This window comes from Peromyscus californicus, unplaced genomic scaffold (assembly GCF_007827085.1).
Source record: "Peromyscus californicus insignis strain IS unplaced genomic scaffold, ASM782708v3 Scaffold_7__1_contigs__length_154581171, whole genome shotgun sequence".
Taxonomy (NCBI): Eukaryota; Metazoa; Chordata; class Mammalia; order Rodentia; family Cricetidae; genus Peromyscus; species Peromyscus californicus.
The window spans coordinates 66,583,593-66,608,757 of record NW_026294595.1 but is presented as its reverse complement, the minus strand read 5'-3'; the positions used below and the strand labels follow the sequence as shown (position 1 = coordinate 66,608,757).

At 43.3% G+C, this 25,165-nt stretch overlaps 1 protein-coding gene across 2 annotated transcripts; it reads right to left on the bottom strand.

Annotated features, from left to right (window-relative positions):
* Window positions 1–1,612: 1,612 nt before the first annotated feature.
* Window positions 1,613–24,279, bottom strand: Mtch2 (mitochondrial carrier 2). 2 transcript variants are annotated; one of them, XM_052724255.1, is made up of 13 exons: window positions 23,803–24,279; window positions 21,495–21,579; window positions 21,255–21,361; window positions 16,101–16,127; window positions 15,854–15,916; window positions 14,127–14,184; window positions 13,667–13,718; window positions 12,635–12,694; window positions 9,823–9,916; window positions 8,454–8,501; window positions 7,486–7,553; window positions 4,842–4,917; window positions 1,613–3,073 (listed from the first exon to the last, which is right to left on the bottom strand). In XM_052724255.1, exons 1-13 carry the CDS (start codon window positions 24,061–24,063, stop codon window positions 2,987–2,989), a joined length of 1,086 nt encoding a protein of 361 aa, XP_052580215.1. In that variant the 5' UTR covers window positions 24,064–24,279; the 3' UTR covers window positions 1,613–2,986. The 2 variants fall into 2 exon arrangements, with proteins under 2 accessions (XP_052580215.1, XP_052580212.1); XM_052724252.1 differs by having other exon boundaries at window positions 23,781–23,984.
* Window positions 24,280–25,165: the final 886 nt, after the last annotated feature.

Genomic DNA, 25,165 nt, shown 5'->3' with positions numbered 1-25,165 from the left:
CAAATATAAGCACCCCCACCCCACTGTCTTTTGGTTTTTGAGATAGGCTATTACTCATAGCTCTGGCTGTCCTGGAACTATGTAGATCAGGCAGGCCTCAAACCAAGAGATCCACCTGCCTCTGCTTCCAGAGTGCTAGGATTAAAAGTGTACACCACCACATCTGGCCCATTTCTTTTTTTAAAGATATATTTTAAATTATGTGTAGGCGGATGTGAGTGCAGGTGTTCACAGAGGCCAGAAGAAAAGTCTTGGGCCCTCTGGAACTGGAGTTACAGATTGCTGTGAGTTGCCCAGTTGGAGTGCTGCTAAGTGAATTCAGATCCCCTGCAATAGTGAGTCTTAACTGCTGAGGTCTCTTCAGCCTATTCCAGCTAGTTTTTCTAGAAAGCCCAACGAGGAGCTGAGCACGGTGTTCCATAGTTGGAATCCCAACAAATGGGAGGCTATGGACAACCTGGGCTATATAGCAAAACCCTGTCTCAGCTAAACTAAACCAGGTCATTTTGAGCCAGCTCTGGCCCATGCCTGTGATTTCAGACCTGGGAGGCTGAGACGTAAAGATCACAGAGTCAAAGACAATCTAAGAAACTGTAGAGCTTGTCTCACAACAGAGGACTTCAGGCCATTGAAATGGTTGTTTTTGGAGATAGTGTTAGGGTCCAGAACTCACCTCAATTCTCCTGCCTCAGCCTTTTGAGTGTTGGCCTTTCAGGCACAAGGCATAATGACTTTATTTTAGGCAGGGTCTATGGAACCCAGGCTACCCTCAAAGCTTTTGATTTGCTCTGCTTCAATCTCCCAAACTGTCAGGGTTATAGGTGCAAGCAACCATGCCCTGCTAACCATACACTTTATGACAGACCAAAGGGATTATAGGATTCCCAACTGAACCCACAGCTGAATTAAGCAGGACTGAAATGACTGTATTAGTTCTTCTGTGTTTTTTGATAAGGTCTCACTATGGAACCTTGGTTGGCTTTCAGCTCACTATGTAGATCCATCTGCCTCTGCCTTCCAAGTGCTGGGATTAAAGGCATGTGCCACCACCCCCAGCTAGTATTTTTTTTGAGACAGAGTTTCTCTGTGTAGTTTTGCGCCTTTCCTGGAACTCACTTCGTAGACCAGGCTGGCCTCGAACTCACAGAGCTCTGCCTGCCTCTGCTTCCTGAGTGCTGGGATTAAAGGCGTGAGCCACCACCACTCGGCTAATATTTGTTTTTTGAGATAGCATTTTATATGTAGTCTAGGTTAGCCTTATACTTGCCATATAACAGGGTGATCTGTGAACTCCTGACCTTCCTGACTGTATTGCCCAGGTGTTGGGACTACAGGTTTGTATCACTGCCTCCATTTTTATGATCCTGGACATAGAAACCCAGGCACTTGTTCCCGTTAGGTAATTAATTGCTCACCACAATTACTCCTCAGCCCTATATAGGAGACTTCCATTTTCACTGAGAAACCCTAGACCATGGTGAATTCAGCAGGTCAAAAGGCAAGGCAAGACCAAAGTCCTGCTGCCCTCTGGTGGTGGACTGGTTCTCAACAGCCAGACAAGTTCTCAGAAGAGCTGGTGTGGATGTGCACAGAAGTCACAGGAGAAACATGGTGCATTTTCCTAGATCATCTTTACTTGATGGGTTTTTTGGGAGAAAAGAGTAGGTAATGCAAAAACACTTTTTATATTAAAACAGATGCAGGTAATATTGAATAGAATATAAAATTTACATTACTTTTGAGACAAAGTACTTTTGACAAAGACATTTCAAGCTAAGCTACTCATGAGCTTCAGGTTGTATTCCTAAACCCTGAGCGGGAGAAGACCCTGCATGCTCACACTACCTACCATCATGGACTCTGCCGCATTGATAGAAGTCTAAAAGCAGCAATTTCAGTGCTCACTCATTTGGCAAAGTACCAGTGAATTACTTAAACAAGCGACAGTTTAGGCTTTCTCCTCTGAGGAGCATTTAACCTGCTGCTAAAAGGCCTGAGGAAATAGGAGCTTTATGCTTGAGTTGAGAAGTTTCCTCCAGTGAGTGTTTTTAACATGCCTAACTGAGGGTGTGACATGCGAGCTGGGCAATATCCTAGGAACCACGTGGACTTTGGTCCACATTACCAGAGAAGGAGTTATAAAAACACTTTCCAACGGTGTCATCAGAAATGAAAACCAAACGACTCACCTTCTGCAGTAACAAAAGGGAAACAAACACTTAGGAGCAGAAGCTTATATGCAATGGACCGCTGTGAAGACAGACCTTAGGGGCTGGTGGGTACTAAGCACTTAGGGTACTGTGCTGCAGTATTTGCTTCTTGTGTGACAGGAAATCAAGAGCTTCTTTGGAGTGAAAGGCCATCATATTTCCTTTCCAAATCTTGCTTAAGCCTCTGTAACTGTCCTTTTTCTTTGTCGGTGTGACAATTTTCTAGAGTAACAGAAGGCATGGAGACCTCTGCAGAAATCTTGTACAGTAAGTAACCCAGCAGCACTGAGATAAGATGGGTCAACTGCTTGGGAGCACGGTGGGAGGTAGACTGGTGGTTGCTGCTGACTCTTTAGCATCTGTCTACTCCAGGTAATTCATAAACCCCACATGGCATGCCTTCTTCATTTTCTCAGCTTTTATAGAACGATTTCCTTCTTATTGGGATTCTGTTCTTCATTTGACAAAGCCCTAACCTGAGACTCAAATCTACATTACAACCTACTTGTTCCTTTAGGAAAATACTTCTATTTTCTGTTTAAAACAAGAATTTGGAGAAAAAAAATGTCCCATTTCAAATAACTAACGGGGAATACCAGTGGTAAATGATGTTGTACTAGGAAAAAGAACAAAAAAGGCAGACACCAATCACCTCCATTTTCCCAAGATTAAATGATTATTAAAAAAAGCGCGCCACACTGTATAGAAATCAACATTCTCTCCCATAATTCTGTGCAATGGGACTATAGAAATGTCACTGTCCCTGCTCCACATCTTCAAATTAACATCCTCAGGTCATAACAGTAAGTCTTCCCAAAGGGAACCTTCCGGAAAAACAAGCTGTTTCCTCGGCTCATATTTCCCTGGAAAAGAAAAAAAAAAAAATAGAAATAAAGTCTAGCATGAACATGAAAATGGTCAATCCAAATTAGTACTCAAAAGGGACACATTTCTAGGAGATGTGGCTGAAATGACTAGGACAGGACCCATCAGTAGGATGAGTGACTCTGTTATAGAACTTTCATTAAGCTCCTTTTTTTTTTTTTGAGACAGGGTTTCACTGTGTAGTCCTGGCTTGTCCTAGAACTCACTATGTAGAACAGGCTGGCCTCAAACTCAGAGATCTGCCTGCCTCGGCCTCCCAAGTGCTGGGATTAAAGGCGTGTGCCATCACTGCCCTGCATATTAAGCTCTTCTTAGCACCTACTTCTTCACACGTGAAAGAGCAGTGTAGAAAATAGCACCCATCTTCAGAGGGCTACTTTGAGACTGTCACGGCAAACTGAGCATGCTATCTGATAACACAGCAGATGACTAATACAGTTTCTGCCGTTTTCCTAAGCACATACAGGATCAATGGTTTCCCAGCTAAGGTTTGTCTGGCAACTTAATCCATTTTCTACATTCTTTCCTCCTAGAACAGGGCACTAGTTAGAAATGGGATGACACTAGTAGACTGTCCTATAAAACAGTAAAATCTGGGCTGGAGAAGAGCTGGGGATGTAGCTTCACTTCAATGGTGAAGTGTTTCCCACACATGTGCACCACAAAAAGAAACTGAAAAACAGTTACTGGAATGTAGCAGTGACTATTATTTAGAAGGCTCTAGGTTTGACTATTATTATTTTGTCTTGTTTTTGCTTTCTGGTGTGGGTTTCAGCAGACCAGAAAGCAAAAGCAAGACAAAATAATAATAATCAACAAATTAAGACAAGAAAGGAGTATAAAACTCAGAAGGAAACCACAACATTCATGGTAAGTTTATATTAAACTCATTCAAAGATTCTAGCTTGGATTCAGCTGGCATGAAAGTGAGCAAAAGTAACCACAGCAACAACTGGACCTTTTCATCCAGAGTCCAGTCTCGGGGAGCCCCAGTTCTGTGAACAAAGCTTTTCTCATCTGTATCCTGGGCTCTGTGAAGTAATGCAACAAAGAGCTTCTTTATGGCCTTCCTCTGAAATCCTTTAAAAAGGGCTTGCCACTCAAAACCATCTGTAAACTGAGGGCCGTTTTAAGTGATCCCAGGCTAAAGTCAGTGGACAGCCCATCCACTATCTCAGCTCCTCCCACAACTTCTTTATCTAGATGGATCCAACCCTGACAAAGTCATCTACAGATGCAAACAGAAAGCAAGCAACTAGTCCTGTCAGTATCATGTTGACGTTTTGTCCAACAAAGTAAGTGATGTCTTATTTTCAGTCTTCACATCTAACTGTGGGAAAAGAGTGTCTAAGAGGTTCTGAGGAGTTACAGAAAGGCAAGTTTGCCAGGCTGAGTTCAGTGCAAAGAGCATGTGTTTAGTCTGTGTCAAGTCCTGGGTTCAATCCCCAGCACCCAAATAAAGGCAAGTTTGCAATCAAGCTATCACTTCAATAACCAGGAGAAGTATCTGTCTGGGCCCTATTTGTACCTTCAGTCAATCATTCAAATGGCTTGTGATTAACAAGCAGGGATTTGTCCTTCTTCACTCCAGTTGGTGATTTCTAAGTAGCATGTTGTGCTATTATGCCTAAGGGACATACACAACACTGTAAAGGTTACACTGATTAGTAGTTAAAGAATGAGTTAGTATCAGGGTTCAAGGCACATTATTTAAGAGAACAAAAACAAAATGAGAGATAAAAATACCGATTTTTGTAGCATGCACCAGCAATCTATCCAAGAAGTATATATTGGGGAGTAAGGAGGAGATCCACCAGCAAGCCTGAAATTGAAAAGATTGGTTACTTACAAACATTTTCAAGAGACTTTTTGGCAAAAATTTCCAGCATAGGTTCCTGAGATAGTTTTTATGAGACTAATTACACCAGATGAAGACCAACCATCCTATAGTTAGGTTTCAAATCAACAGACAAACAGAAACTTGATTTTGTTATCTGACAATTTCATACACGTACATCCTCTTCCCCACAGCTTTTTTTTTTTTTTTTTTTTTTTTAATTTTTCAAGACAAGGTTTCTCTGTGTTGCCCTGGCTGTCCTGGAACTAGCTCTGCAGACTAGGCTGGCCTTGAACTCACAGAGATTCGCCTGTCTCTGCTTCCCAAGTACTAGGATTAAAGGCGTGTGCCACCACTGCCTGGCTCCCACACACCTCTTATTTCCCTTCCATCTCTATCAATACCCCCTCATCCCTAGTGAATTCTTTCCCAGAATCACGGCTTGGTTTTATTTTGTGATACATTTAGATTTTCTATTAGTGAATAAATGAACAACTATATGACTAACCATCAGTAAAAAGGTATTTTTAAATAAACTCTCTTCATAAAGAATCTAGCTATGACAACAGATATAACCACACTGCTGACCACACTTTCCTACCTGAATATAATCCATAATCACTTCCTCTTTAACTAACTTTAAAAAAAAAATTATGCTTGTTTTGCCTACATGAATGTCAGTGCACCTTGTGCTTGCCAGGTGTTTGAGGAGGCCAGAAGAGGATCCCAGAGCTGATGGATCTGGAGTTACAGAGTCTAGCTGACCTTAGCTAGCCTCAAACTCAGACATCTACTCGCTCTGCCTCCTGAGTGTTAGGGTTAAAGATGCTCATCACTAGGACTAGCTATTTAACTCATTTTAAAGTATGTGCTAGGCTAAAACATGGAGACTGTTCTAAAAATCAGAAAACAAATATGGTAGTCAAACTTAGCTAAAAATTCCATATAGCTATTTCAATTTTTGTTTGAAAACAATAACATGTCTAAATGACATATTAAATCAGTTATTAAGTTAGAAACGTTTTAAAGGTTTTCTTCTGTAAGGTTTTATTATATATAGGTGTTATATATATATATCTATGTATATTCATGTTGGTGCACATTTGTGTGGGAGTGCCACAGAGACTAGGATAGAGCGTTAGGTCCCCTGGAGCTGGAGTTCCAGGCAGTGGTGAGCCACCAGACACAGTCCTCTGGAAGAGCAGTGTGCTCTTACCTGCTGAGCTATTTCTCCAGCCTGGGACACAGGGTCTCATGGAGCCCCCATGGCCTTAAACTTTCTGTGCATCTAAGCTTAGCTTTGAATACCTGACTTCCTGCCTCCACCTCCCAAGTATTAGAATTAAGGCACATGCTACCATGGATGACTATGGAACAGAGTTTTGAGTTAATTCAAGAAGCAAAATTTTTGCCTAATGTGGCAGAGCCACTTGACACCTGGAAATTGGAAATCAATGTTGTTCTCTAACATAGGCCAGTGCTAGAGAGGTGGAGACAGGTAACTCCCTGGGGCTCACTGGCCAGCCAATCTAGATGAATTTGAGAGTTCTAAGCCAACTAATAAGAGAGCTTATCTAAAAAACAAGGTAGATGGCACCTGAGGAATAATGACAATTGAGGTTGATCTCTGGCCTCCACATGTACACACATCTACCCCACACACAAACACACAATGCAATTAATGTGTATCTCTATATATACATACACACTTTAGAAATTTTATGTAGTTTCTATACCCCAGGAAGATATGAGGTAGCTGCTTAAAAATAGAAACTGATGGCTAGAGAGATGGTTCAGTGGTTAAGAGTACATACTGCTCTTCCAGAGGACCTGGGTTCAGTTCCCAGCACCCATTTTAGATGGCTTACAATCACCTGTAACTCCATCCCTAGGCCTAGGGGATCTGACACTCTCCTGGCCTCCTTGGGCACTTGCACTCATTTACACAAACCCCTACACAGATAGGCACACACACATAATTAGTAATAAAATCTTAGTGGGTAGAGAGATGGTTCATCAGTTAAGAGCACTTGCTGCTCTTGCAGAGGACCCAGCTTTGATTCCCAGCCTCCACATGGTGGCTCACAACCATCTATAACTCCAGTCATATGGGGGTGGGGCAGATGATCAAGACAAGAAGTGCCAAGTAGGGGGACTGGGGCTGCAACTAGCTGGTAGAGTATATATGCCTAGCACATGTGAGGCCTTGGTTTCAGTCCTCCATGACTGCAAAATAAACACAAATACAAGGCTGGGGAGAAGGCTCAGTGGGTGAGACACTGGCTGTGCAAGCCCTAGAATTAGGGTTTGGATACCCTGCACCCACTTAACACTTCAGATTACGGAGTGTACACCCCCTATAATCTGCACTTAGTAGGCAGAGGCAGATGATCCCCATGGCAAGTTGTCTAACTAGACCAGCTGAATTGATGAGCTCTGGGTTCAGTGAGACACCCTACTTTTGTAAATAAAATAGAGAGCCATCGGGGAAAACACCAAACACATTAACTTCTGGCTTGCACATGCACCAGCCAAAAAACAAGAAGTACTTACCCACAGTTGTTGACAGCCATAAGATTAGATACAAGCACAAAGGGATATGTCAACATACTGGCAAAGAACTGCAAAATAGCAAGAAGACAGCTGAGTTATCACACCATTCTCAATCTTCACTACTCCCCTTCTCTCTCCCCAAAGGCCTAGTACTATAATGCTCAAACATTCCAACAGCAGTCCTGCATTCTCAGCAACCTTGGAATGCTTCTACATAGTTTTGAGCCCAGAGGCTCCTCTTTTGCCACAATATACTTCTATATCCAAAATTTATCAAAAGGCCAGGAGATTTTTCTTATCTTAGAATTGAGGTCTCATTCAAATAAAAGTAGACTACTTACTTAGGAGAAAAAGTTTTAAACTAATACAAATAGAGCGTTTCAAAGTACCCCTGAGGAGAATATGAGCACCCTCTTAAAGACAATGGGAACTACTTGAGAAGGCCCATTGTTAGCCGGTGTAATGACGAGGGCTAGCCATCTCACCTACATGGGAGGCTAAAGCAGTTTCCAAAGCAGGTGAGACAGCCTGACAGCAAAAGTTGCCAACACTGCCGACCTGAGTTCAAGCCTCAGAACCAACATAGTGGAAGGAGAGAACTGACTTCCAAAAGTCTTCTTACCTCCCTCCACATGCATGCTGTGGCATATGCATAGTTCCCACAACACAAAATACATGTCTAAGTACAAAGGGTTCCACTCTCTAAGTGGGAAGTGAAGGATACAATGTACGGCTGCCCCACTCCCCTGGGAAAGCTGACTAACACAAAAAACCACATGGGGTAAATGTTGCTTCGAGTAGCAACTATATTATTACCTCTGACAAAGAATAATGATTTGATGGAGATTTCCAGGGAGACATCTAGCAGCTTTAAAACAGTTACCAAACAGTCTAGATTTAAAAGAAAAAAACAAAAAACAAAACACAACCAACTATTCCTAGAAGATTAAGAGGATTAAGAAACTCACTCCTGTGACAGCTTGGGAATAACTTTTCATTTCATTCATGGTAGAGACCTAAAATAGGAAAAGAGCCTCATCAGAATGAATCATACACAAAGCAAATAGGAAGTTAAAACTCACAAACATACCAGTATACTCTATTTCTAAATTATCAGCCTGACAGCATGAAAATGAAGTTTAAGAATAAAAACAAATATCTACAATGAATATAAAAAAGTGGCAGTGGGGGGGGGGGAACAAGGGAATCCGTGGCTGATATGTAAAGTTAAATTATAAAATTAAAAAAAAAGTGACAGTCGAGGCCAGGCGTGGTGTGCACGCCTCACACCTAGCTCTTGAGAGGGATACAAGTGGATCCAAGGCTAGGCGTGGTGTGCACGCCTCACACCTAGCTCTTGAGAGGCAGGTACAAGTGGATCCAAGGCTAGGCGTGGTGTGCACGCCTCACACCTAGCCCTTGAGAGGCAGGTACAAGTGGATCCAAGGCCAGGCGTGGTGTGCACGCCTTACACCTAGCCCTTGAGACAGATACAAGTGGATCTCAAGGCCAGCCTCGTCCATATGAATTCAGGCAAACCAGGGCTGCATAGTTGGACTCCATCTTAACAAAAAAACTGGCAGTCAAAATGACTGTCATGGTGAGATCCTTTCAAAAGATTTCCAGAGGCTGGAGAGATGCTAAGCAGTTAAGAGCACCGGAAACTCTTCTAGAGGTCCTGAGTTCAATTCCCAGTAACAACATGGTAGTTCACAGTCATCTATAATGGGATCTGATGCTCTCTTCTGGCATGTAGGTGTGTATGCAGATAGAGCACTCATATACATAAAATAAGTAAATCTTAAAAAACATAAAAAAAAAAAAGATTTCCAAATTCATTGTTCTCATCAATCACTACTGACAAACTCCTACCACATTAGGATGATGTACGAAGAAATGTACTAGCCTCAATATTTGAAAAACAAAAGAAAATGTGATGGGTAATGTGGGAAGTCTTGTTTACACTATACACAAAAGATAACTCACACCTTCAAAACCTTTGAGGCTAAGATTTCTAGGAGCTCCTTCAATACCCCAGGAGATGTGGAAAACCCCCAAACATACCAAACGGCTATTCTCTTTGTATTGTGTGCTCTAAAATTAGGTATCAAACAAACAAACAAACAAAACTCAAAGCCCAGTGTCCATGGGCACACTCAATCAGACCCAAAGGAAATAGCATGATCATACCCAGCCTTTAAAAACTCAAATGATAATTTTTACTGTATAATGTTCTGTCTGGCATATAACCAACTGCCATCTTACAGCTAAAATGGCGGCTAGGGGAATACAAAGAAAGCCCTCACCAGCATATCTTACCAAGGTCATATAACCTACCCCACTGTCCAGTGCATAGGTATTGATGAGATAAGCCAGTGAGTTACAGAGCCACAAGGAAATGATGTCACCTAGGAGGCGAGGAATTAGACCCCTACATGAAGACATAGTAAGCAGCAAGAAACTATGATCAGTAAACAGATGGTCTACTCTGTACAATACAAAAACTTCTCAAAAGTTAAGAGCTTTAAAAACATTCTAGGGAACTGAATGGGCATCAAACCCCAGAATGTAGCCCTCATTCCAAGTTCAGTCTGGTCAACAGCTGTACTAATGCCGCTCTATAATGATTTTTGTTCCCACTTTTAGAATACAGGTCACTACAACCCTCTGTGAACTACAGCCAACGGCTCACTTTATTATTAGTCACCATAACAGGACGGCCAAAGATCTGCGAAGTGCTTTGAGAGGAGACTTAACACGGTTTTACTAAACTATTTGATATGAGAGGGGAAAAAACAAAAACAACAAAACATAGTGAAATGATCCAAACACAGAGAGAGAGAGATATCAAAAGCATGTTTCCAGAGGCTAGGGATATAGCTCAGTTGATAGGAGTGCTTGAAGCATGAGACCTTAAGTTTGATTCCCCAGTACTATACAAACTGGGTGTAGTGGACCACGCCTGTAACTCCAGCAATCAGTAGACAGAGGCAGGAGGTGCAGGAGTTCAAGGTACTCCTTTGCTCTACATAGAGTTCCAGGCCAGACTGGAGCATATGAAACTATGTCTTTAAAAAAAGTGACAGACAGCCGGGCGGTGGTGGCGCACGCCTTTAATTCCAGCACTCGGGAGGCAGAGCCAAGTGGATCTCTGTGAGTTCGAGGCCAGCCTGGTCTCCAAAGCGAGTACCAGGAAAGGCGCAAAGCTACACAGAGAAACCCTGTCTCGAAAAACCAAAAAAAAAAGTGACAGAACTGGCATTCAAACTCTGCTCTTCCATCTGCAAGGGATGTTATTCAAACCAGGTCACTCAAACCCAGGAAACACGTTTCTCATGTACGCTCATTAATGCTTTTTTAAAATGAGACTGGGGCTAGAGAGATGGCTCAGTGGTTCAGAGCACTTACTGCTCTTGCTTGCTGTGGAATAATCCTTCTGTACACTTTTGAAATGTGTTGCTCTCATTGTTAATAAAAGGCTGATTGGCTAGGCAGGATTTTAGGAGCAGAGAGAATGCTGGGAAGAAGAGGGTGGAGTCAGAGGAGTTGCCATGGAGACACAGGGAGGAAACAGGAGGTACAAGATGAAAGAGAGGTAACATCATGTGGCAGAATGTAGATTGATAGAAATGAGTTCATTTAAGTTGTAAGAGCTAGCTAGTAATAAGCCTGAACTACGCTATTGGCTGAGCATTTATAATGAATATTAAGTCTCCGTGTTGGGTATCTGGGAACTGGCAGATGGGAAAGAAAAGTCCACCTACATTTGCCTAAGACCCTAGTTTAGCTCCCAGCCCCTACACGGTAGCTCATAACTGCCTGTAAGGATCTGATTTTCTCTTCTGACTTCTGCATGTCTGTGCACACACACACAAATAAATTTTTATAATGAGACTAATGATAAACTGTCCCTTCTATTTGTTAGAATATTTATGATACTAAAAAAATAAATAAATTTAGGGGCTGGAAAGCTGGCTCATCGAGCGGACCCAGGTTCTATTCCTAGCAGCTCCATGGTGGCTCACAACCATGTCTGATTCCAGTTCCAGAGGCTCTGATACCATGTTCTGGCTTCCACACATGATGGCCTCAACACATACATGCAACCAAAACATCCATTCCTATAAAATAACAGTTAAAAAAAAAAAGAAAAGAAAAAGGAATATGGGGCTACTAGGATAGCTAAGTGGTAGAGAATGTGCAAAAGACTTGTATTTGATTTCTAGCATCAATCAATCACGGAGACACTGAAAACTTAAAGGACCATTTCACTGCCCACAGTAAATTTCTGTTGGTTAAGTACAGTAGTTTAAACTCTTTCAAAGTCGAGCCTTGCAAATGTTTATTCTAGGGTAAGAAAAATAGATGTTATAATTTTTCTGTTTTTCTTTTTTTTTTCTCCTGAGCTGAGGATCGAACCCAAGGCCTTGCTCTACCACTGAGCTAAATCCCCAACCCCGATTTTTCTGTTTTTCAAAAATTAGTATTCTCATTTTACTAACTGTATTGTAAAGGAACTTATTATAAAGGTTTGAACCTCAAATTATTTATTTAAAAAAGCAAACAAATTAGACATGGTGTTGATACCTTTAATTCCAGCACTTGGGAGGCAGAGGCAGGTAGATCTCTGTGAGCTTGAGACACTATCTCAAAAACAAAACAAAGCAAACAAAAACAGCAAGGTTTGGTCCAATAGCTCTGCAAGTAAGGGCTCTTGTCACGGTGCCTGACAGCCCAAGTTTAATTCTTGGAACCCAGGCATGGAAAGATAAAATTGACTCTCTCAAGTTATCCCCTGACTTCCACACATGCACCCAGAGGTAGAGGTGCAGGAGGGTCAAGAGTTCAAAGTCATCCTCATCCAGTATGAAGTCAGTCTGGGCTATAAGAGACCTTGCTTTAAAAAAAAAACCAAGTCCTTATTTCAAGCACATAAAATATCTAGGGGAAAAAAAAAAAGCAAAGGTGTGGGATCTTTACAATGAGAAATTAAACTGAGTAGAAGTCTGTAAACAGCTTAACATAAAGTAAACCCTTAGAGAACATTTTTTTTTCCTCAAAATTAAACAAAGACTCATTATCCTTAGTTTCAAGAAAACTTTTCTACTAACACAAAAATCACTTACAGGAAAACCCAACATTTACTCACGCAAAAAATCCTACGACGCCTTCTTCCCGGTAGATGGTTAATATGGAGTCACACAGCCCGCTAAGCAATGATAAAAGGTAAAGGACAGAGAGATCACTTGAGCTTTGAGAAGGGAACTATTTCACCACCACCACCACCACCACCACCACCACCACCACCACCACCACCACCACCACCACCACCACCACCACCACCGCCCCAAAACAGGGTTTCATTTAGACCAAGGCGATATAAATTGGATTATGTTGAGGCTGACCCTGAACTCCTGTCTGCACCTCCCAAAGTGACCTGAGACCACAGGTATACCCCACAACACCTGGCTAATAATCACTTCTGACAAAGTCAAATTTATAACTCCCTTTCCTCACAATTTTCTAGCACTAGTTCACTCTTGTAAAGTAGTTAAATTCCATTAGAAAATGAAGCTACTGGGGTTGGAGAGAGGGCTCAGTTGTTAAGAGCACTGGCTGCTCTTCCAGAGGACCTGGACTCAATTCCCAGCACCCACAAGGCAGCTCACAACCTTCTGTCTAACTCAAGTCTCAGGGGATCGGATGTTGTCTTGTGGCTTCTGTAGAACTAGACATGCATGAGGTGCACAGACATAGAAGAAGGCAAAACACCCATACACATTAAAAAAAAAAAGTGAAGCAATTAACTATGAAAGGGTAGCTGAAGGATGGTAGTGCACGCCTTTAATCTCAGCACTTTGGAGGCAGAGGCGGATAATCTGAGTCTGAGGCCAGCATGATCTACAAAGTGAGTTCCAGCACAGCGAAGGCTACACAGAGAAACCCTGCCTTGAAAAACCAAACCAAAAAGACTATGGAGGGTGTAGTGTATATATATATATATATTTCAGAGTCCCAACACTTGAAATGGTGGCTCACAACTGTCTCTAACTCCAGTTCCAGGAGATCTGACACCTCTTCTGGCTTTCAAAAGCACTGACTGCATGTGGTGCATATACAGACAAGCAGGCATGCACACATACATATAAATAGAAAAAGAAAAACAAACCCAAACACTTACCAGTACTTGGACTCTCTGCCAATGAACTGTACCATAGATCTCAGAGTGATCACTGTAGAACAGAGACAAGACTGTTTTAAGAACTATGTTAAGAATCAGTGAGACAGTCAGTAAAGATGCCCACAACCCGAGTTTGATCCTCAGAACCTAAGTTGTAGAAGGAGAAAATGGATACCCAATTGTCTTCTACACATATGCTGTGGAATGCCCGACCTTCCTCTGCCAAAATAAATGTAAAACAAATTAAGCAAAACCCACCAACTATGTTGAGATTTATTTTGATAACCCTACAAGTTTTTTTCATCTAAAGACACTTCGCTATCTAGAAAAAGACAGCAAGGCCGGTGAACAAAAAATATGAAGGCAGAGCCTTGCAGTCAATGCCCATGTCAAGCTAAAGACAGATCAAGCTACAGAATAAAGAAATGAGATTATTTTATGCTGTCAACTGCAAACATACCGTGGAAGGGATGTGTAATGAGGGCAGCAGCAGAACGAGCAATCATCTCTCGAGTTGTCTAGAAACAACCAAAACACACTTCTGAAATCTAAATAAATGACACTCATATTCCTGTAAGGATTGTGGGTGGACACTCATCCAGGGCAAAGGACTAGGCACCAAAGCTTTCCTGTTTTGCTGTCAGGAAGCTGGCTCCAATGGGATTCATGTAATATTTTGCCATTTCATTATACCTTTCATGGATTTCAACCTTCTGTTGTAGTAACTTTTTGAAATCTCTCTGAAAAAGAGACTTATTTTCCCCAATCATATGCACAAGAGAGAGGGAGGGCTACCTGTTTGAATAACTTACCAGAGCTGGATTCATTCACTCATTTGGCAGTAGTGGGAATCAAACCCAGGGCCTCACACATGCCAGCTAAGTGCTCTACTAACAAGCTATATCCCTGTCCCCTTACTACTTTTTTCATACAGTGTCTGTCTCACTAAGTTGTTCAGGCTGGCCTTGAACTTACTCTGTAGACCAAGTCGGCCTTAAAGTTCTGCTCCTCCTGCTTCAACCTCCCAAAATAACCGGGATTACAGGCCTGAGCCAGCAGGTCTGGCTGAGGCCTGCATTTGGATTATTCAGTTTCTCTCATGATGATGAGTTTCAAAGAAACTGGTATCCACACTAGACAGATGTCAGGTATGTACCATCATCTTAGGGACAACAACCCTTCAACTGTGGAGCCTTAGAGCTTCTATCCTAAATTATCTTTATGGTCAAAGAATCTGAATTTTACTGTGAGGATGGGAAATGAACCACGCTGAAGCTTTGGAAAAGCTCAACCACTAAGCTACATCTCCAGCCTAGAGAGGTTCTGAAAGCCAAGCATGGGGATAAGACACAAGTGACAGGAGCATTTCAGCCTCAGGAATAGCACAAAAGCTTCTCTGAGAGAATAGGAACCAACATACAACACTTCTGTGTGCTGGGTACAGTGCACCCTTTAATCCTAGCACTCAGGAGGCAGAGGCAGGCAGAGCTCTGTGAGTTTGAGCACACCCTAGTCTACAGAGAGAATTCCAGGACAGCCAGGGCTATACAGACAAACCCTGTCTCAATAAAATAACAAAAAGATAAAAATACAAAAATTACTTGCTACATGTTTTCAACACCACTGGAAGACTTTCAAAGCTGGACATGGTGGTATATCCCTACAATTCCACACTGGGGAGGGGGAAGCTGAAGCAGAAGGATTGTGAGTTCAGGGTCACCTTGGGCTACAAAATAGACTATCAAAATAAATAATAACAACAAAAAAAGAATGAAATAGGGGCTAGACAGATGGCTCAGTTAAGAACAGTGGTTCTCAGTGGTTAAGAACACTGGTTGCTGTTCTAGAGGACCTAGGTTTGGCTCCCAGCAGTCACATGGCAGTTCCTAACCTTCTGTAACACCACTCCCCCCCACCCCCAAATGCTCCAGTGGCTTCTGCACGTGTCAGGCAGGCAGACAAGCAAGCAAAGCACTCACACACACAGAAAAGAACAACGGTGAAAGCTGTCTCAGTTTAACGCTCGAGTGAGCAGCACCGTTCCCAACAGCAGGCCATGTTCTTCTTGTGGGTTATTAGACAGAAAAGCTCAATTTAAACTGAAGATTTAATTTCACTTGGGAACAGACCTGGAAGCATAGGACTCATGATTCTGATTCAACAACAAGGGGTAAACTCATCCCTTACCTCTTTGATAACTTGGTCAAAGGAAGATGAGCATTCCTTTTGTACATTTCCAGATACTAACTCCTGGAAATCAAAAACAAAGACAGAAATCTTGATGGTTTTAAATAGAAGTTTTTAAACTCATGGCAACCCCATAAGCCACCAAGCCAGAGAGGAAAGGAAGAGTCCTGGCTTTTCCCCCACGGAGGGTCAGACAGCAGGAATGTGCCAGAGACAGGGGCTCACAGAGAAAGCAGCAGCATCATACCTCGGGTTTCTCACACTCCTGGTAATGCTAGAGAAGAAACAGAAATAAAGGATAATTAGAGTTATTAATGTGTGCTGATTTTCTTCTGCAAATCTCCTAATTTCTACTCCACATTAATCAACTAGAAATAAATGTCTCTAAGGTAGTATTACTGCAAAGTTGAACGTATCAAACATATGGAGGAATTCGCAAATGCTCCTGAAAACTCTTTTTTGTGGGGGCCCAGGGGAGGGTAGAAGTTTGGAGACAAGATCTAGTTACTTAGCCCAGGATGACCTTGAACACATGGTAATCTTCTGCCTTAGTCATCCAAGCCTCGGCATCATAGGCTGGTTTGAAAACTCTTTGTTTTTTTTGAGATAGGGCTTCATGTAATACAAGCTAGCTAGCTTTAACCTCTTTTTTTTTTTTTATTTATTTGTTATGTATACAGTGTTCTGTCTGCATGTATGCCTGCAGGCCAGAAGAGGGCACCAGATCTCATTAGGGATGGTTGTGAGCCACCATGTGGTTGCTGGGAATTGAACTCAGGACCTCTGGAAGAGCAGCCAGTGCTCTGAGCTCTCTCTCCAGCCCCTAGCTTTGATCTCTTAAGAAGTGAACTCCAACAATGGTCATGAACTTCCGATCCTTCTGCCTCTACTTCCCAAGTGCTGGGATTATCAGCATATATTACCACACCAGCTTATGTGGTGGTGAGAATGGAACCCAGGGCTTTATACATGCCAGGAAACACTCTACCAACTGAGTTATATCCCTAATCCCTCCACTTTAAGTTTTTGGTTCAATCCCCAGTAGTGCAAAGAAATATAAGGTGTTGCTGGGTGGTGGCACACACCTTTAAACCCAGCACTCGGGAGGCAGAGGCAGGTGAATCTCTGTGAGTTCCAGGCCAGCCTGATCTACAGAGTGAGTTCCAAGATAGGCTCCAAAAGCTACACAGAGAAACCCTGTCTCAAAAAACCAAAAAGGAAAAAGAAAAATAAGGGGGGTGTGTGTGTAATTAACAATAACAACAAAACCCTCCAAGGTCATTATTTACTAAATATACATATTTAATAGAGAATTGTTAAAACCACAGCCCAGTTCCTACTCTTCTCATGGAAAAAGCAGAAACACTAAATTAGGGCAAGATTCTTCTCTTTGTAAGATAAAACAACATAGAATTGGTACTCAGTTTGAGTTATCACCTCACTTTCCTTTTGTATGTGACTGCTTCTAAAATAAGCAAGACAGTTTTCTATTTTGGAGAAAAGAATGTGACTATTAGAAAAATCCCAGATTATACTGCACGAGGAAATATGGCTTCTGGTACATTTTACAAATAGAAAATGCACTCAGGAGGTAGAGGCAGGCAGTTCTCTGTGAGTTTGAGGTTAGTCTGGTCTACACAGTGAATTCCAGGACAGTTAGGGCTAATAGTGCGTTAATGTTGGGCCGTGGAGGAGAGAAAGAAAATAGAAAATGGGCTAGAACACATGCATAGTAGATGATAATTTGCTTTATCATTTTCTTTGCCTCTTTTTCTCTTTCCTTCTCTCTTAGAGACAGGTCTCATAGCCAATAATGACCTTGAACTCTTACTCCTGCTGGACCAAACCCGAGTTTTATTTTCTAGTCTTACTTATCAGATAAAAACCAGCAATACTTTCTTTTGCAAAAAGAATTACTGCTAGATGTGGTGGAACACACTTTTAATTCCAGCACTCAGGAAGCAGAAGCAAGGGGATCTCTGTGAATCAGAGGCCAGCTTGGTCTACATAGGACAGCTAAGACTACAGAGAGAGATTCCCTCTTAAACCCTATTCCTCTGCCCACCCCAAAAGAAGTCTCCTCATTACTCAGGCCTGTACAACACAGACTCCTGACAGCCAATGATGCTGACTGTCCTAGGGTCTTCCCAGCTGACTGTGGCTTAGGGAATACAGGAGGCAATAATGCTTTAGTTGTTGTTAGGATATATGAGGATGCACAGGGATAAGCTTGCAAGAGTGGGTAGTAGGCCCAAGAAGCCAAGGGTATGGGCTTTTCTGGTATAGGATATTTGATCACACTGTGAACCCCGAGATTTCATTATTTACTGGAAAAACCTGTTTCTAGTTATGATGTGGCTCAGCCCTAGCACACACCTTTAATCCAAGAGCATTCTGCTTTAATATTGTAAACAAGATTAAATAAAGTCAACCACAGGTCAAGAGCGGAAGCAAATAACCAGCTGACAGGAAGTAAACAAGAAAAACCCCACAGAGAGTAACAAGGAGTCAGGAGGATGGATAGAGAGATGCACAGGAGATAGAGGGAAGGACACCGAGTTTGAGGAGAGGTCTGAGAAGGCTGAGAAGGAAGGTCAGTTGGGTGCTGTCTCTGCCTCTCTGGGCAAGCAGGCTTCCAGGCCAGCATCTGGCTCCTGAGTCCTTTATTGGTAAAATTGAAAGATTGAGATTTTGTTAAAAATACTTTTCCCCTTCAGATTGGGAACATGTCCTTCTGAAGACATCTTGCAACCCACTGCTGCTCCACCTCTGTCCCAGCTCTGCAGGCTTTTTGCACATCTGGGTCCATAGATTTCCCAGGCCAATGGCTACCTATATGTGTGTGTCCAGGGGACCTCAGGCATAGCTCAGCACCTTGAAGTCAGGTTCCTGATGCCAGGACCTGGAATGTCACATCAGTGGCTGCCTTCTGTGTACAATATGACACCCAGGCCTTGAAAGGCTGCAGGGCACAAAGGGTGGTCCTGGTGAAGCTAGGCCTATCAAGGAAGGCCTTTAGGATGATGGAACTCTGGTAAAAACTATAACAGTGGTCAAACTTAAATTCAGGAATTGCTCACTTCAGCTGGATCATTCAAGTTTATAAAATCTCGCCAGGCGGTGGTGGCACATGCCTTTAAGTCCAGCACTCGGGAGGCAGAGCCAGGCGGATCTCTGAATTCGAGGCCAGCCTGGTCTACAAAGTGAGTTCCAATACAGCCAGGACTATTTCACAGAAAACCCTGTCTTGAAAACCCCCCAAAAAATAAAGTTTATAAAATCTCTGGAAACTTCCCTAACTCTAAGAATACCTTTCATGCCGGGCGGTGGTGGCCCACGCCTGTAATCCCAGCACTCGGGAGGCAGAGGCAGGCGGATCTCTGTGAGTTCGAGGCCAGCCTGGTCTACAGCGCGAGATCCAGGAAAGGCGCAAAGCTACACAGAGAAACCCTGTCTCGAAAAACCAAAAAAAAAAAAAAAAGAATACCTTTCACAACGTTGACAAGCAACAGCTTCTACAGCCCCTTCGGCCTCAGGTGCTCTAGTAGGGTGCCCAACACCCTTCTGCAAACCAGTGTCGGGAGCCCAGGTGGGCAGATGCACACACTGTACATAAGCCACACTACCCAGCTGCTGCAGCATTGCACCATTTTGAGCACTTGGAGGTAACCAATCCTGAGTTCAATGGGACCAGCACTGGCAGAAGCTGCAGGAGGCCCTGACCAGCCTACACAGTAAGTCTGAGACCACTTTCCTTGCCTTGGCCACCCTCCATGCTACCAATTTATACCAGCTGGCACAAGGACCAAAGACCCAGACATAGCATGGCACATGTGATGGGAGGAACCTTGAGAGGTATGGGCTTAGACTCTACTCCATTGCAGCATGGGACACTGGACTGATGATTCCAAAATCAGTTGACTACATGCATTGATCAGATTTTTTTATTTTTTTGTTTTTAACTTTAAAAAATGCATGCAATGAGGCCAGGTGTGGTGGCACACACCTTTAGTCCCAGCACTCAGGAGGCAGAGACAGATGGATCTCTGCGAATTCAAGGTCAGCCTGGTTGACATAGCAAAACCTGTCTCAAAAATATAAATAAGTAAAAAATTCATGCAATGAAGAAAAAAAATTTTTTTAATATGCAATGTAACACATACACAACACTAGGGAGTCATCTCAGTAGGAAAAGCCTTTGTTGCACAAACATGAGAACCTGAGTTAGACTCCCAAAAACCCATGTAAAGTTAGGTACAACACTCCATTCATCTGTAACCTTCATGCTCCTACAGAAAGATGGGAGGCCGACATAGAATTCCCCAAGAGCCTATGGGCCAGCTAACCTGGTGTATACAACAGTGAATAAAAAGACCCTGTTTCAAAAACTGCCACCATCCCTGACCGTGTATGTAGACTCTTCTTGCTAAGTTCCCCTTTTCCAGGTGCTGGAGACAAAAACCAGAGCCTTGTACATGCTAGATGAACACCCCACCACTGACCTGCACCTCAGCCGTTCAGTTCATTTTTATTATGTATGTTTGTATGGCACACACACATACAGAAAATCGGAAGAGAACTTGCAGGAGCCAGTTCCTGCCTTCTATCATGTGAGTTCTGGGACCAGATTCAAGTCATCATGGCATCCCCACCTGCCGAGCCACCTCCATTGTGCTGTGCTTCGCTTTTGGAGATAAGGTCTTATGCAGCCCAGGCTGGCCTGTAACTCAAGATGTAACTGAGGCTGGCTTTGAACTCCTGATCCTTCTTCCTCCTAAATGCTAGGATTACAAGCACATACCACTATGCCTAGCAGCAGCTCTTGCTTCTTTCCAATACTTTTAATAGGAAACATGTCACTAAGATAATACTAGAAATTTAAAAATAACTCCAGAAAAAAAAAAGTGTGTTTTACTCAGTTTTCTTCTCCTACAATAAACAAGTAAATAATAATAAAAATTGAAAAATAACTCAAACTGTATAGGTGAATGGAACTAATTTCTATTCAGAATCTGTTTTAAAGGAAGAAGTTTGAATGTATCAAAGTCAATTACTTCAACTGCACAAATTTCCCTTGTTTCTTGGGGAAGAGTGGGCATTTCAAGAAAATGTTTTCAAAATAGGCATGTGGGCAACTACTCATGATCTCGGCACTCAGAAGCCAGAATCAAATTCAAGGCCAGCCTAGGCTACTAAGCAAGTCCGAGGCCAGTCTATGCTTCCCAGAGAAATCCTGTCTTCCATCAATCAGTTAATCGGTTAATCAATACAGAGAAAATGTCTTTCAAGAGAAAAAATGCCAGGTTTTACGTTTATTTTTGAAATTGCTCTTTATCAGTGGAATAAACTGTGCATAAAAGGCAACCAAAAGGTATGAGAACATCAACTGATTTCCTCTTACCTGTAAAACTTTCCCATGGACCACAGTTCCAAGGACTCCCGAACACAGTCTTGGAGTTAAGCCTGTGAACAACCCACGCCTCCCATCGATGCTTGCAATGTGCTGAGCTAAGAACACAAGTCAGAGATTTAGGTTCTGGTCCAAGAACACCGTTTCAAGAAATTTCATGTATTTTCCTTCAATTACTCTAGCCCATCAGTCTTCAATGTCATCCATCCCAAATAAATCAAAGGCACCTACCGTAACAAAAGAGACCAGGAAGCTGACACACTTGTCTCCCAAAAATATTCCGTCCTATTGTTGGAGGAAGAGGCTCATATCCCACCTTTAAAAACAAAGGAATGCATCAACACTAAGCAAACCCCAAGGCACTTTGACTGCAAGGTCTCGAGAAGAGAAAATCAGGCTCAATGTCTTTGTGTTTGGTGCTGAAAATTGAACCCCATGTCCATCCTTATGCTCCATGTCGCTATCAGCAAGCCACCTTCTCAGCCTCATAACTTTTACAAATAAAAACGCAGTTTACATTTAAGGCTTTGGTGAAGTACCACCCTTATCAGTCTCTTGTCCTGTTGTATAGATTAAGACTGGGTTCAATAAACTCCAAACTGCCCTTTGAGTTGAAGTCTACAGAGTAAACCATGTAACAAAGATTATCAAACTGAAAGTAGAACAAGGAAACCATTGTTCAGGAAAGCCTAGTTTACTGATAAGGCTGACAATTTTTTTCTCTTTTTTGGTTTTTTGAGACAGGGTTTCTCTGTGTAGCCCTGGCTGTCCTGGAACTAGCTCTGTAGACCAGGCTGGCCTCGAGCTCACAGAGATCCACCCGCATCTGCTTCCTGAGTGCTGGGATTAAAGGCATGTGCCACCACCACCCAGCTTTACATTTTTTATGGTTGAATAAAATGAGAAAATATTCACTGAGCCATCATCAACTGCCTGCTTGGACAACAAAGGCAAATGCATACAGCTAGGTAATTCACTTATGAAAATAATTACAAGCTAAGTCCATGTTAAATGTACAGACTCATTAGCAATATACAGAAAGTCATAAAAATTAATGATTGCCATTTTATTTACGCAATATATTCAGGAATTGTAGTGCCAAAGGGATACTTGAAAAAAAAAAAATAGAGTAGGACAGTTTGGGCTCTCTGTTGTTGCAATTCCTTCATCTGTGCTAAAACTCCCCCTCTGAACTTACTGAAAAGAGCTACCATGCAACTTGGAAAACAGTATTTGGGAATTTCACCAACCCCCTGAGATACTTGGCAACACACAGATATTGTGAAATCAGAATTTAGGGTATCAAATTGTTGAAGTAAGAGCACTGAATGTCACTAAAAAACACTGTCCTTTTGAGATCTATTGAATAGTGAGGTCATACATGTTCTGCAAAATGCTGTCACTCATCTCATGCAATTTAGCCCCAAATGTGCTTCTCTGTTTTAGACAAAGATTTCACTTTTTTCGGTTTCACAACTTTTTTTACACGAAAATCTGAACATATACCAGTCAACTTGGCAATAATTTGTATGAGTAAACCATTAAAAAAACGAGGTCCATCCCAGAGTCTTTCATTTTTTTCAGAATGGTAAACAGTGAGGACAGGGATTCTAAGGCCTGCTTCCTTCCATGACACAAGGCATAGGGTAAGTATGTCAACTGTCGATAAATGCTTAAAAAACGGCCTGCTCATCACAGGGAAACTTAGAACAGCAATTGAAAACACGATCACCAGCTAAAAGTAGGCCTCCTTACCCATGAATATAAAATATCACGTACTAACTAGTTTATAGCAGATTAGAAAGTAAACTAAAGGGAGGCAAGAGAGATATCTGGGAGTGTGATGTTCCGTTTAAACTCTCTAAACTCTAAACAGAACTGATTTCCAGCTCTGACCAACGTGATTTTCATTGTCATGAACCCCATGGGGCTGCTGCTGTGCAAGCGCTCAATGGATCCTTAGGAAATCTGACTTCATTATCACTTCTCAATGAGCTCCTTGTGTCTACCCGCGTATCTGGTGTTAAAATCTCTCAGCGGAATCGAAGTAGAAACAGCAACAGAGGAAGAAAAGGCGAATAAAAGCAAGAAGACGTTGGCTTTCCTAGAATTTCACATTTGCCCTTACATGACTATTTCACGTCTCGCGTTTGAGAAGGAGTGGACGAGGTGAGGTGAATGTAAATTTCAGAGGGACGACAGGGAAAGGGTTGGGATGCCCTCGGTGGCGACGGGCCAGGATCAACCTCGGGGCAGGAAAAACAAAGTTGAGAAGCACCACCGGGTAAGGAAGGGCAGGGTGGCAGTTGGCTGCAGAGAGGAAGCGGGCCTGCCCGGGGCGAGCCCCGGGATGTTTCCGAGAGGGGCCGCGAGGCCGTGGAAGTTGTCCCTGAGGGGTAGGAAAGGGCAGCATCGCCGGAGGGCGAAGGCCTGGGACGCAGAGCCAATCCCCGGGCGCTGAGGGCGGTGGCGACCCGACAGGACGCTGGCGGGGAAGGGCAGGGCGACGACTCATACCTGGATGAGCACTTTCACGTACATGAGCGGCTGGGACAGGATGGTGAGACCGGAGCCCAGGAGCACCTGACTGGCCGCGTCCGCCATGATGGCACCCGCGGACGGACGGACAGACCGAGTCACCAAGCGACACAGCCGGTTCCAGATCACGTGTCGGGGGCGCCGGCTTCACTAGCCCGCCCGCGGCGCGCCGCCCGCTCAGGCCCCGCCCACTGTCCCGCCCAAAGAAACGGCAGGCGCTCGTGAGGGCGCCCGGGGCGGGGCTTACGGGCGGGGCGCGCATGCGTCTCGGCGTGGGCTCCGCGAGCCACCGGGCCAGGCGATTCCTTTTGCGCTTGCGCAGGCCGGACGTGTCCGGAAGGAGTAGCGAGGGAGTGGTGATGGGGTGTGTGTGGATGGGGGAGGGTGGTGACCCTGACGGCAAAGGCAAGGTCAGAGGACTAGCTGGAGGAACTCGGCTGTACTTCCTCCGCTCTCGGGCTTTGTCGACGTCAAGTTCAGTGGGTGTTTTCCTCCGTTAGAGTCGCCCCGTCTAGGGGCCACAGATACTATTCCTGTCTGGCATAACAATGAGTTCTGCGGGTGTCTGTTTCTGCATTTATCACTAGCTCAGTGGTGCAGCACTTCCCGGCATTCGCTAAGTCCCCGGGTTCAGTCCTCAGTACTGGAGAAACAAAGCAACAGCAACAAAATGTGCCCCCCTCAGGGTCCGATGTGGCGGCACAGGCGCTTAACTCAGTATTTGGGAGGCAGAGGCGGGTGGATGTGTGAGTTCAAGGCTAACCCGGTCTACGAACTGAATTCTGGGTAAGCCAGGGTTACATGGTGAGACACTGTCAAAACAATTTTTTTAATGTCTTCTCTGATTAAATTCACTTTCTCCGTATTTCCACCCCATTTCTTTGTGACACCTGTCACTGGGAAATGGTCTTTGCCAGTCGAGAGTGTCAAACTGGCTGGGTTCAGGAACCCAGATGGCCTTTGTTCTTAATTTTATTTCCAGAGCCTGGCATGTACCAGTGCTCAATATTTATCACACAGATGAACAAATACTTCAGTGCCAATCGGGATACACAGGCTATTAGAAGTAAAATGGAGAAGAGGTGTGGCTCCTATCCTGCACCCTTTGCTCTGTATTGGACAACACAGTACAGACAGTGTGTAGTGAAGAGAACGAAGAACGAGAGAAGAACTGCGTTTGGAATCTGGCTTTTCTTTGTATGCATGTGTTACCTTTCTTTGTATCTAAATATTTTTCGTTTTAATTTTTTTTTCCAAGACAGGGTTTCTCTGTGTAGTTTTGGTGTCTGTCCTGGATCTCGCTCTGTAGACCAGGCTGGCCTCGAACTCACAGAGATCCACCTGGCTCTGCCTCCCGAGTGCGT